The sequence below is a fragment of the Petaurus breviceps genome, unplaced genomic scaffold (assembly GCF_028583685.1).
Source record: "Petaurus breviceps papuanus isolate PSGF00001 unplaced genomic scaffold, PetGlider_PUasm1.0 37, whole genome shotgun sequence".
In the NCBI taxonomy this organism is placed as follows: Eukaryota; Metazoa; Chordata; class Mammalia; order Diprotodontia; family Petauridae; genus Petaurus; species Petaurus breviceps.
The window spans coordinates 39418665-39431519 of NW_027186296.1; the positions used below are offsets into that span (position 1 = coordinate 39418665).

General features: G+C 46.3%; 1 protein-coding gene across 1 annotated transcript in view; it reads right to left on the reverse strand.

Annotated features, from left to right (window-relative positions):
• Nucleotides 1-12463, reverse strand: part of PLEKHO2 (pleckstrin homology domain containing O2) — a 40918-nt gene extending 28455 nt beyond the window's left edge. Inside the window, exons 1-2 of the mRNA XM_069098312.1 lie at nucleotides 12304-12463; nucleotides 4198-4347 (exon numbers count right to left, since the gene is read on the reverse strand). Of these exons, the coding sequence (XP_068954413.1) occupies nucleotides 4198-4347; nucleotides 12304-12315 (162 nt within the window). The 5' untranslated portion in view covers nucleotides 12316-12463. The remainder of the gene's footprint in view (nucleotides 1-4197; nucleotides 4348-12303) is intronic.
• Nucleotides 12464-12855: the final 392 nt, after the last annotated feature.

Sequence of the window (12855 nt, forward strand, 5' to 3'; positions counted from 1 at the left end):
TCTCTCTCTGTCTCTCTCTCTCTCTCTCTCTCTCTCTCCCTCTCTCTCTCTCTCTCTGTCTCTCTCACTCACAAAACACTAGTTAATTGGTTTATCCCCTGGGTGTGACTAAGTTAAAGCATTCTTCCTGGGTGTGGCTTTGTCTTCCCGGAGGGAGTTCTGAAGTAGCAGAAGTCGATCTGGTCTGGCCTGGAACACACTGTGCCTGGGGCTGAATCCTCCAGTAACCCAGGCACCCTAAAAGAGGCAGCCACTACCAGCAGAGAAGGTGAGACTGGGTACCACAGAGAGAGCCAGCAGGAAACAGCAAAGGGCCTGACTATTTCTGGATCTTGCTAACCTGAGCTAAGGATTGAAGATGCAGTTGTCACCTATAAGGCATTGCTGAAGAAATGCACTGACATGTCTTGATAATTCACGTGTAGAAGTTTATATCTGAGCTGCTTTGTTGACATAAAAATCTGGTTCTTCAGTCTTTGAGAATGCTGTTGTCTCAAGGTGCTCAAGGTCTGGGAAGCTGTCCTGCATCACCACCACCGGCAAACTCAGGCTTTTTATGTGTATTCCTCCTTCCTGGCTCCACTCTACCCAGTCCTATCCTTCAAGACCTAGCTCAAGTAGCCCTACTCCCACCCTGGAAAGCCTTCCAACACCCCAGTCCACAGTGATCTCTCTCCCTGCAGCAATGACGCATTCCTTATCTGGCATCTATAGAAAATCAGCACATTATGATTTACAAAGTGCTTTCTTCACAGCACTGACATCAAGTAGATGGTTCAAATGTAAAAAAACATGGAAACATGGGGGGGGGGGGGGGTTGTTCCTCTCTGCACAAGTACTATTATTCCCATTTTCCAGAGGAAGATACTGAGGCTCAAAGAGGTAACAGGACATGCCCAGAGTCACACAGCCAGGATTATGTCAGAACCAGCATTCCAATCTGAGGCTCCTGACCTCTAGTCCTATCCTTGCCTCTATAACACTGCCTGCTAAATGATGAAGTCATATATGAGGACTGACTGACTGAATTAGGGACTTCCCTGTGGACTCTGAAGAGGCCGATCCTGATAGAGAAAATAGAAAACTCCAAAGCAATTTATATGATAAGCTAGTGCTATTCACAGGTCTGCAGAGGCCACCTTCTAGCTGGACAAATTCAAACATGGAAACCCCTCCCCCCCCTTCCTCCTCTCCCCTCCACCCCTCTCTAAGATACACATGTTGGAAAATTATAGCCAAGGTTGGAGGTTAGGGGAAGTAAAGCCAGCCCTCTGCCACTGCCATTGCCAAAGGATGTTATTCCTGAATGGCCAGCTAGCTACCAGCTGCCTGCTCATACCCACCCCAGCTGGGGGAGAATTTCTGGGCATTCTAAGCTTCATCTCAGCTCAAATTGCTGAATCATTCCTGACCTTCTACAGCTCAAAAAACTACCCCCTCAGACAACAAACCCAAAGCATTAGGAGAAGGATCTTTGGAATATCAGCTTCTCTGACAGCAAGGGAGAGAGAGCCAGAAACATTCTTTAGGATCCCTGTTCCTTGTCTCCAAAAAAAAAAAAAAAAAAGAGAGAGAGAGAGAAAGAAAAGAAAAGGGAGGGGAAAGAAGTGTGTTATGAGACATTTCTTAATTCCTACCCCACAGCCAAATCCCCTTCCATCCCCCTTCCCCAAAGTATTAAATTCTTGAAATTGTGTTTGCATTTCAAATAGTGATCCTTTTATTTTTAATTGAATTTTTCTCTCTTCTTCTTAAATCAGATCCGGATGAAGCAATAGGTAAGTGGAATTTTCTCCATTCCTCAGCTTAGTATGGTCCAGGCTCCCACCAGATGTGGCCAAGGGCATACCCGACAGAGTCTGACAGCTGGGCTGTCACTCATCCCCACAGCAACTGGGAAGCTGAGCTGTGACAAGACCATTCCTTTATAAAAATACCACCACACATCCATGTTTCCAGCTCAGGCACATCCAAATTTGGCAATGGCAGCAGCATCGGCGTCTGATACATCTGGAGGTGTGTCTGCATTCTCACCCACTGCTTCTGTTTCCCCCAAGCACTATACTCCCTGAGTTGGACTTGGGCAAGTAGAGAATGAGAAGCCCTGCAAAGGCAGCACCTTTTGACAAGAATCTAAATTTGTGGCTTCTCAACTTTTTTTAGTCTGTGACACATTTGTGAACTTGTTGAGACATACCATAAAACTCTATAAGAGGAAGGTCTCCTGCTTCCTCAGCTCCTCAGGCTAGCTATTCTCTGATACATTCATCTAATTTCACCCCCCACCCATGTACAGTAACATCTCATGTATTCAGAGGTCAAACATGATCATCTCAGTCCTTTAGCCCCTGAAAGTGCTGTTACTTAGTCCTTCCACAAAAGCCTTGGACTTTATTCCTCAGGACCTCCCAGAGAGTTTTATTGACTCTTACTTAACCAACATTTCTAACAAACTTAATGTAGGTTCTCAAGTCAGATGGTTAGAAGCAGCAAAGGAAAGGGAGCAGGGGCTGGTGCTATTAGAGGCAGGCACAATGACAGTAGAGGTGACAGCTGACAGCCTGACACTGAAGAGAGAGACAGAAAAACTAAGAGTATTGAAATGTATGCAATACAATAATGGATGCTTGTAAGGATGACCCTGAGTCATCAAGAAGAGGTTAAAGTTGTTTAGTATTCCCTATTTAATAGATTATAACATATTTTATAAAGACTTCCCATTCAAAATTGTTACAGCAAAATAATTTTTAACAGTTAAAAAAAAAAAAGCTACTTTCAGCCTTCTCTGACCTTCCTAGCAGTATGCAATCTCTCCATCCAGAGATTCTTCATAGCACTGTCTGCATATCTCTATGCACTTAAGACATTCTACTTCGAATTACAGTTACTAGTGACCTTATCATCTCTCTAAGTAGATTACAAGCTCAGGGACCATATCTTATTCAATTTTATATTAATTAATAATGCTCACTGAATTTAATTTAATATGAAAAGTTCAATTCTGTGAAACCCTTCATTCCCAGAGAATGCTTGATCAATGAGAAATGGAGATGGATCAGATATCCCTATACATAGGCCCACTTCACACACTCGCCAGTCACTCCCACTCCCCTCTTCATCATGGTTCTAAACCCTTCAGCCTCAATACTGAAGTGTCCTGACAAGTCAGTCTGGAAAACAGTGATGTAAATCCATAGAAAAAATGTTCACACTTTTCCTGCCTCCTCTCTAATCATCAGGGAAGGAGATACTTTGTAAAGCCTTTGGAAACTGATCTGGTCCGAGCATCTCCTTCAGGGTCATCACGTCCACACAGCATGTTGCTAAACCAACAGCAGAATAGATAAAGTATCCGAGATTGTACAGGAAACAGGAGGCTGAGACATAAGCAGAGCTCTTTAGGAAGTGCTGGGAATGAAAACAATATGACTGAATGGCTGTTCCAGGGTGGGGCTCAGAAAGAACTCCAGCCATGTTCCTTTGGCTGAATTCCACCTCGGTTTATCACTAAGACCACTGTGATGATGGTCATAATCATTATTTTTATTAACAATAAAAATGCTAATGATACTATCCTGCACTTATAACATGCTTTGCCTATCTGTTATATCATTTGTTACTCAAAATAACTCTGGGATGGAGGCAGAACAGGTATCATTACCCTTATTTTGCAAATGCAGAAAGCAAAACCCAGAGGAAGTAAGTGATTTGCCCAAAGTCACACAGTATGTTAGACACAGCAGCATTTACAGAAGTACTTGAAGACCTAGGAAGCACTTTGCACACATATGTTCTCAGTTCTTCCTCACAACAGCTGTGGGATAGGCACTATTATTCTTTCCGTTTTACTGATAAGGGAATCGAAGCTAAGCAAGGCTAAGTGACTTGCCTCAGGGTCACATTGCTAATAAGCATAAGGAGGGATTTGAACTCAGTTCTTCCTGACTCCAAGTCCAACAATCTACCCACTGTGCCACATGGCTCTGACTCCTACTCTGACCTCTTCACTAGATTCTGCTGCCTTCCCATTTCTTCCTTGGTTTTTAGGATGGACAACCCTCCCATCTTCTAGCCTTCACATCCTCCAGCCTGTTACTCTACCCTGACCCTCCCCAATTTGCTATTCTGATCCCCAAGTCTTACAGTTACATCTTAAGTCTTACAGTTACATCTTGACGGAGCCCGCTGGGTTCTCACCTCGTTCTCGTAGACAAGAAGTTGTGCCTTGCAGAGCAGGAGATATCGGTCTTTCCAAAGTCCCAGGATGCCCCCACTGCTCTTCTTGATCCATCCAGCCTTATCTGCCATCTGGGCACCTCGGAGCTTTTCACCACCCTCCTTCATGCCCTGAAATGATAGCAATGGACACGCCCACATGAGGAAGAGACTCCAGAGCCAAGATGGGAGGGAGCTTCCCTAATCCCCAACCACTGGCTCTCGATTACCATGGGAGGACAGTCACCCTAAGACATAGTTAAAAACATAACATGGACCCTGATGAAATTGGGATGTCAACCATTTTTACACTGGAAACTTTCTCCCAGTAGCTTTTGCTGGGCATTTCAGGATTTTAAATTTTACACCCATTTTAGCTGACAACTTAGACTCTCTCAAGTTTGCATGACTGTGTATACCCAGTGTGAGTTTATGTGGGGAAGAGGGGAGGTGTCAAAATCTGGAGGATGCTAGATGAAAATTAGCATTTACTAATTTTGGACACTTTATTATTTACATAAAACTAAAAAAAAAGGCCCAATCAAAAGTAAAAGTGGCTGTACCCATCCTCCTCCTCTTCCTCCTCTTCATGGGTGAGTTCATCTCTTCTGGCCCTATGGAAACAGCCAGAAAAGCTGCCTTTGGAAGAACACACATATGCAAATTTATTTTGTCTCCTGAAATGTTCACAGAAGCACCCTGTTTGGAGCAGAGCAGAGCTTTGCTACCCATCAGGAAGAATCTCCCTCTTATAGTGCAGAAAGTCCTAACTGACTGTCTCCATACGCCCCACACCTCTTGCACCTTTTCTTCTGGCATTCATGAATCCTTTTCTGAATTGAGGGCAAAATCAAAGAATCCCATGCTATAGGGCTCTCTCTTGGGATTTTTTGCCAAGGTCATTTCTCTGACTTGGAACCTGTTGTCTTATTGAGTTGAGTCCCATCTAAAGCTCCTCCAGAAGCAAGAGATCCTTTTAGGGTTCTCAGCTTTCACCAGTCCAAGCTCTAACTGGCACTATGTCCCTTAGATAGAAGAAATGGCATGGAGAACCACAGCAGGGTCTAGTTATCACCCCACCCCAGCACCTCTATCTAATTTCTGGGACAGAACAAGCCCAGTACTTCAAATGAAAGAAATGAGTTCCTTGAATAGTGCCCAACCAGCTCATATTGGTAAAGTGCCGGACAATATACCAAGTACTTTCCTCACATAATCCTATGAGATAAATTTTATGTTCAGCATTTTTTTAAAGCGTTTACATATTACAAAGGAAGAAACTGACGTTAAGTGACTTGCCCATAGTCACATGGTTGGGAAGTCACAGAGACTTAGACCAGAACCTGCCCTTCTGACTCCATGTCCAATTCTCTTTCCTTTGCACTTGGAGAAATGAAGAAACCAAAGAGTTCATATAGAAGCACAGCCTTCTTGGGCAAGTTCTCTTGTTTTCAAGCCCTTCTGGAAGGAAACAAGAAGGCATCCCACCCTAGTCTATCTCCCCACGTGCATCCTACCCTCCACTAATTCAAATACTAGATAGTTTCTACTTAGATGCTCAGAATCTGGTGCTGGCCTGGAAGTCTAGAAAATGTCTTCATCAAATGAACAGTGGGATCCTCAGATTTCCCCCTAGTAGTTTTGGAACATAGGTTACCAAGATATGACCCAAGCTATTGGGATATGAGTTTATATCATCCAGGAGACATTTGATTGGTAAAAGGAGATGGGCCAATCAGGCAACAAGACTGGAGGACCACCCATATGGAATTTAAGCCCCCTGAAGGTTGGGACTGCTTCCCTTTGGTTTTTTTTCATCCTCTGCGCTTTGCACAGTTACGTAGCACTTAGGAAACACTTAATAAATGTTTGATTGATGTTTATTGACTGAAAAGATGAACTCCAACTCATTGAATGAACCCCCAGTGGACCAAGAGTAACACAAGATGAGAAGGCATGGAATGTCTGCACTATGTACTAAGACAACCTCCACATGGAGATCACGGCTCCACTCAAGGGCTGACATAGAACATCAGGACAATGAGGCCAGGCTTCTTCTCCAGGGACTTATCAGGTTGGGTAACTACCAGATAGATGACATTTCTGCAGGACATGATACAAGTCCAGTGCACAAACCCAAGGACCAGAAGAAATCCAGGACCCCCTCCACTGCCCACACTTAGAAAAGAGGCAAGCAGAATTTTAAAATGGCATTTTTGCATTTCCTTGTTCCTCTCTGGGTTTCTGATGATCTGTCTTCAGACCCAATCTTCCTGGGATAGCAGTGGGATCAGAACAGTTAGGGACAGGATAGCAGCAACCCCAATTTCAGCAAACTCAGGTTCCAACAACTACTGAATGCCTAGCTGTGGGTGATATAGGAGATGTCTTATGATACAGACCTTTCTCAAGAAGCTTACAATCTAGTTGGTATAGAAAGCTTACATCATGTACCATAGGAAGCAATCCTAGAAACATGGTTAAAGCCTAGGAAATGATTACGTTGTCACACAAGACAGGGAAAATGTGGTGCTAGATTGTGTGGTACAGACTGGATGCTAAAGGAATTCCTTTAGCAAGAGAAAATCAAAAAGGGGCAGGAAAGAATTGATGGACAAAGTCTCTCTTTCCTCACTAAGCTCTAGTTCCACCTCCTCTACTAAGCCTTGGAAAGAGCACTGAATCTGGAGTTAGTGCACCCGGTTCATAAGCCAGCTACAAAGCTTACTATCCACTTCTCTGGGCCTCAATTTCCTCATTTGTAAAAGAAGAAGGATAGTCTACTCTAAGATCCCTTCCAACTCCAAATCCAAGATCCTGCCCGAACCACTCCAGCCCACAGGGATTCCTCCCTTCCCTGAACATTTACTGAATTTACTTTTTATACTGTTCATTTTGTATTTTAGCATATGAAGCTTCAGAAGATTATTTGGTTTGTGTCTTATCTTCCTAAGTAGATTATAAACTCCTTGAAGGCAAGGAACCATTAGGATACATCTTTGAATTGTCCTTCTCTCTCCCCCTCAAATGCTGGGCAAACCAAGTGAACAAATAATATACAAGTATTAGGCAGGGAGTGTGCTGATAAAATGTCTAACAACTAGCTCTTTGGTGGGGGGGAAGGGAAATATGTGCAAGATACACTTTTAAGTTTAATTTGCATTTAAAATTTTTTTCCATCTCTTTCTTAAGTCCAGACAATCAACAAAACAATAAATCAAACCCTGATCTGTGGTCTACTGGTTTCTGAGATGCTCACACTGAAAATTTCACAATCATCACAGCCAGCATGAGAACGTTCCAACATACCCCTGGTGCTAGATCAATTAGATACAGTGAAGGCTAGGGTGGGGGGGCTACTGGAATGCCTACAGGAAGGTGGTTAGTGCAGAATGTTAATGCTGAAAAGTACAGCGCTCCAGAAATGTGGATCACATCAATCTGCTGTGCCATGGAAAGAAGCAGTAAAATTTGTAGTAAGAAGCCTGAGTTTGAATCCTGGCTCTGATGCATGCTAGGGATGAAGCCTTTGGTGAATTGCTTCAGCTTTATGGACTTCGGTTTCTTCATGTGTGAAATGTGGCATTCACACCAGAAGAGAGCTGAGGTGGCTACAAGCCCCAAATCTAAGTCTATGAGGTAGGACTTATGTTTAGGCCTTGAAGGACATGAAGGATCATAGAACTTAGAAGTAAAAGAGAACATCTTGTCTAGCCCTCTCATCTTGAAGAAATTGGTCCAGGAAATGACTTATCCAAGGTCACATACTCTGGCATACTCTACCAAAGAATAAGGAGAGTTAAGACTAGAACCCAAGGCCTCCTACTCCAAATCCAGCACACTCTTCATGTTCTACCACAGATTTAGATTGGGAGAATGAGGAAAGGACAGTCATAGGAAACAGTGTGACCCAGCGTAGGAAGGAATGGTTTTAATTATTGCACATCATCACCATCTCCACACACATAGCACATGGTCATCTTCCCCCCCCCACCCATCCCCGCAGATGGCTAAGTCTGGATATGCTGTGTTTCTGTTGTCACTCTGTTCCACCTGCCTCCTCCCCCTCAGAGCCACCCTCCCCCCTACTCCATGAGGTCAGGGGATTGGCAATGCACCCGGAAGTTTTAATAAGCCATCCCCTTTCCTTGGCACAGCAAGCTACTGCCACAGTGAAGGCTTTGTCCTTCTCAGCCTAGTTTCACGGCTGCCTCTCCTCTCACTCACTGACCGGCTGACCACGGCCTTTTCTGTTTTTCTCTTCCTCTTTCCTCTTCCCAATCATCAGGTCTCCATGGAATCCTTTGAGTACACTTTGGGTACCTTCTGCTACATCCCAACCACTCAGCGTCAGGACTCCTTTTCTTTCCCAGGAGCATCTGAGAGCCAAGGACAAGATTCCACCATAACTGCTATAGGGGAGGTTTTTCAGTCAGGGACAGAGTGACCAAACTACATGTTCTTCTAAACAAAAAAGTGGTAGCCTCATCCATGGCTCAAGGGTGGCCAATTGTGATAAATTGGTTGCAGAGGACCCTATACATTGAACTTCCTTTAGTCAAATGCAACAAAATTTTAACCTGATGAATAATACATAGGTACTAGGTAAATTAGAAATGGCAAAGGCTAGGACTAGATGCTCCTAGAATGTCTAAAAGTCAAGTCTGGGGGAAAAAAATCTACTTTCTTAGGAAGTAGCTTCTGAGCACTTTTAAAGGTGGAAAAAGGACATACTTTGACAATCATAAGGGTGAGGACATATCAAGGATAAGAAATGTTCCCAGGTATATCAGCATCATAGAATATTAAAGCTGGGAAAAATCTCAGAGATCATATAACACAAGACATGGAAAGGAGCTTATTGCCAATTCCAAACTCCTCATTTTATATATCAAGAAATGAGACCACAGAGATGAAATGACTGGCTGAAAATTCTACTTAGTAGCAAAGCTGGCACCTAGGACCTCAATCAGTCCAGTGTTCTATCCACGACCCAACACAGCCTCTGCAAAAAGAGAAGAGGTGTGCAGGGAACAATAAGACTGGATAGACTGGAGCAAAGAATACAAGGGTTAGAAAAAGACATGCCCAGGAATTGAAATTTGATTCAGAAGAAACTGAGAGAAGACAAGAGTTTCTGGGAAAGGGAGTGGCAGTATCAAAATGATGCTAAAGAGAGACTTTCTTCACTTCCCTATACAAGATGAAGAGGAAGCTATATTGTCCAGGTAGGAGGAGATGAAAGCCTGAATTAGGACTGTGGTTGTGAGCCTGGGGAGGAAAAAGTTAGAGCTGAGAAATAATTTAGGATAAAAATGATTAGGATTTGGTACCAAGGTAGATATTAGGGAGGTGAGAAGATAGGTATTGAAGATGACTTCCAATTTTTTTATTTTTTATTTTTTTGCTTTTTGGAGGGGGAAGATAGGGCAATTGGGGTTAAGTGATGGCTAGTTTTTGTGTTAAGTGTCTGAGGCCGCATTTGAACTCAGGTCCTCCTGACTCCAGGGCTGGTACTCCTAGCCACCCAATGACTTCCAAATTTGAGGGGAGGGAATAAGGGATGAGGACTCCAGTAATAGTGACCAAAATGGCAGATGGGAGGATGAGGGAAAAAACTGAATACCGTATTTTCACTTTTTTCATTCCAGTTGTAATCTCTAATGAGGAACAGGATGGGTCCAGGGTCTCTAAGCCTCTGACTGAGATAGTTTGGGGACTGGCTCCTGTCCCAACTACCCACTGGTAAGAAACCAGATCATCCTCTCCCAATGTTGGCCATGCTAACCCAACTTAGCAAGAAGGGTTTGGGAATCCAAGCAGAAGAAAAGACTATTTGACCTGGAAGGGATCTAATAGAGTATGGACAAGTCACTTAACCTTTCTGAGTCTCACTGTTATTATCTGTAAAAAGAGAGGGCTGAGTTAGATGACCACTAAGGTCTAAGCCCATGATCCTATAAACCATCTCACTTCACAGATAAGACACTGTAGACTAAAGAAGAAAAGTACTATTCCTATTTCTATATGAGGCTTTTCCAGATCCTCCAGCTGTTAGGCTCTCCCAAGAAATTATCTTGCATTTATTTTTCTATATTTTTTATTTATTAAAATGTTTTCCCCTATGGAAGTTGAGTACTGTGAGGGCAAAGAATGTTTGGTTTTTGTCTTTGTAAACTTTATCACCTAGCATAATGCCAGGTATATAGTAAGGTTACCGAATGAATGGCAGAGAAGGGACTAGAATCTCTCTAACACCAGTCTAGCGTCTAACCATGGTGTTATCCGAAAAGACATGACCACTGAGACAACAGGGAGGAAAGACAATTATTTCTCTGATCAAATAGTTGTTTCCAGCTGATCATATATGAAAGGTTTCTGACCCAAGTCAGTCAGGATCTTGGTATGCTCAGCTATCACTTCAGTCAGGGGTTAGGAACTTGGGTTCAGAGAGTGCCAAGGACCATTATGGCACCACTAGACTCCTCCTAACTCCATGAGGACTCTACATCTTCCCCCTGATCACAAGGACTCAGGCCACCCTGACCAAGAGAAAGGAGCCAAGTTCTTAGCCCATCTCTAGCCTTTGACCTCTGAGCTCTTGCTTTCTGTTTTCCCTGGAATCTGAGACTCCAGAGATTTCCTCTTGATGGAAGATTAAGAAAGGTCAAGTAAGTTCCCTTCTTCAAATCTACCTCCACTTACCTAAATAAAAGAAACTTTTTCTCACATCCCCAAGCCACCATGACCCTTCTAAGAAAGGGAAATTCTAGGACCCTTTGCACTTTGTCTCTGATTAAAAGGCTTAAGGAAATCCTAGAACAAGTTGGGAAAAGGGCTGTGGCCTGCCATCAGAGCTGACACTTCTTTCCCACTGCCACCCTCCCCCTCTCTACTTTCCTTCTAGCTCTCTTTTCTACAGGGAAGCTGTTCCTCACACCCTGCAGAGTAAGGGAAGGAGAGGGGAAAAGGGGGGACACTAAAAGCCGAAGACATCATCTGCAGCCGTGTGGGTCTGTCTGTCTGCTCAGCCAAGGGAAACAACGACTCAGGCTACCCACCACAGTCTTGTTAACAGTCTCTGCCCTCCTCCTTCCCCCCAACCCCCGCCGCACGGTGTCCCTAGGACAGATGTGGTCCGGTGGGTGGAGCTACATAAAGGACCTTTTTCTGGGTAGAAAAATGCAACTTCTTGGCCAACCCTCACCCCTGAGCTTGAGCAGGGGTGTGTGTGTCAAGAAGCACCATTCCCAAAACCTCTCTGTACCAGGCAAGCTCCCTTCATCTACTAAGATACATAGTTACATTGGCTCAGATCTCTGTTATATCTGGCAGTCTAGATTCCCCCAACAACCAGCGTCTTAGAACTTATAATGAAAGGCTCCCCTCCACTGCCAGACACCCCCTTTACAGTCTGACACAGAAACACACTTACAGGGTATTTCTCCTACCACAAGAGTAGAGTTGAATTTAGGAGACCCCAGCAAGCTTTTTTCCCTACCCTGAATTAGGAGGTGGTCCACGCCTTCAGAGCCGGAGTGGGGGTGACAGAGGCAGAAAAAGAGAGGTAGTCAGGGCAGGGGGCAGAGATCTGGGCACAGAAGAAGACCCCCACCCCCACCCCACATTCCCTCTACTCCGAGGATTAGCAGCGCCGACAGTCCTTCATGCCCTCGCAGGCATCCTCACTGGGCTACCCGAACCACTAGCCTCCCGCCCCCGCCCTTCCTCCCGGTCTGCTCCCCGGACTCTCCCTCGACTCCCATGGTCGGTCTCGCCCCAGTCAGAGGATCGGGTGCCCCTGCCCGGTGCCCACAGCCCTGAACTAAGCCGGGCGCACCCGGCGCCCGTCTCAGTCACCGCCCCTCCGGGTCAAGGGGGAGATTCGCGGCTAGGATCGAAGAGCCCCGGGCAGAGCCAAGGGAGGGGTCTAGGACGACCCCGGCCCAGGCCATCCAGCAGCCTGAGGTTGGAGCCCGATGGCCGGAGTCGGACAGGGGCGCGCCCGTCCCCCCGAGGCCGGGCTCGACAGCCCCTTCTCCTCCCCCCCTCCCTCCCTCCCGGGGGGCCCCCTGCCGCCAGCCTCACCTCCTCCTCCATGGCCGGGCCGAGCGGGAGGCGGGGGTGAGGAGGGGGACGGGCGGGCGGCTCCCGCTCCTGCCGCTCCGCCCCGGGAGTTAGCCCGTCCGCCACGGGGCCCCTGCCGCTCTGCTCGCCCCCATCCCGGCCTGGCGGCGGCTACTCCCCTCTGTCTGTCCCGCCCGCAGCTCGCCCAGAAGAAGAAACTTCGGCGGGGGGTGGAGCCGGAGGCGGGGAGAGATTTCTGGGGCCGGGGAGGGACCGGGGGCGGGACCGGGGGCGGGACGAGGGGGCCGGGAGGAGTTGGTAGGGCCAGAATCGGGGTGGGGCCGGACTCTGGGGTGGGGGGGCTAAGGTTGACAGGGGCTGGGAGGAGTTGTTGTGTCGGTGGGGCCTAAGCCTGGGCGGGGCCAGGGGCGGGACGAGGTGGGGGTCGGGATGGGTTGGATATTGGTGGGACCGGAGCCTGGGCGGGGCATGGAGGCGGGACCGAAGGGGCCAAGAGGGGTTGTGGGGATGGGGCCGAGGAGGGGCAGGGACCGGGACCGGAACCCGAGGCGA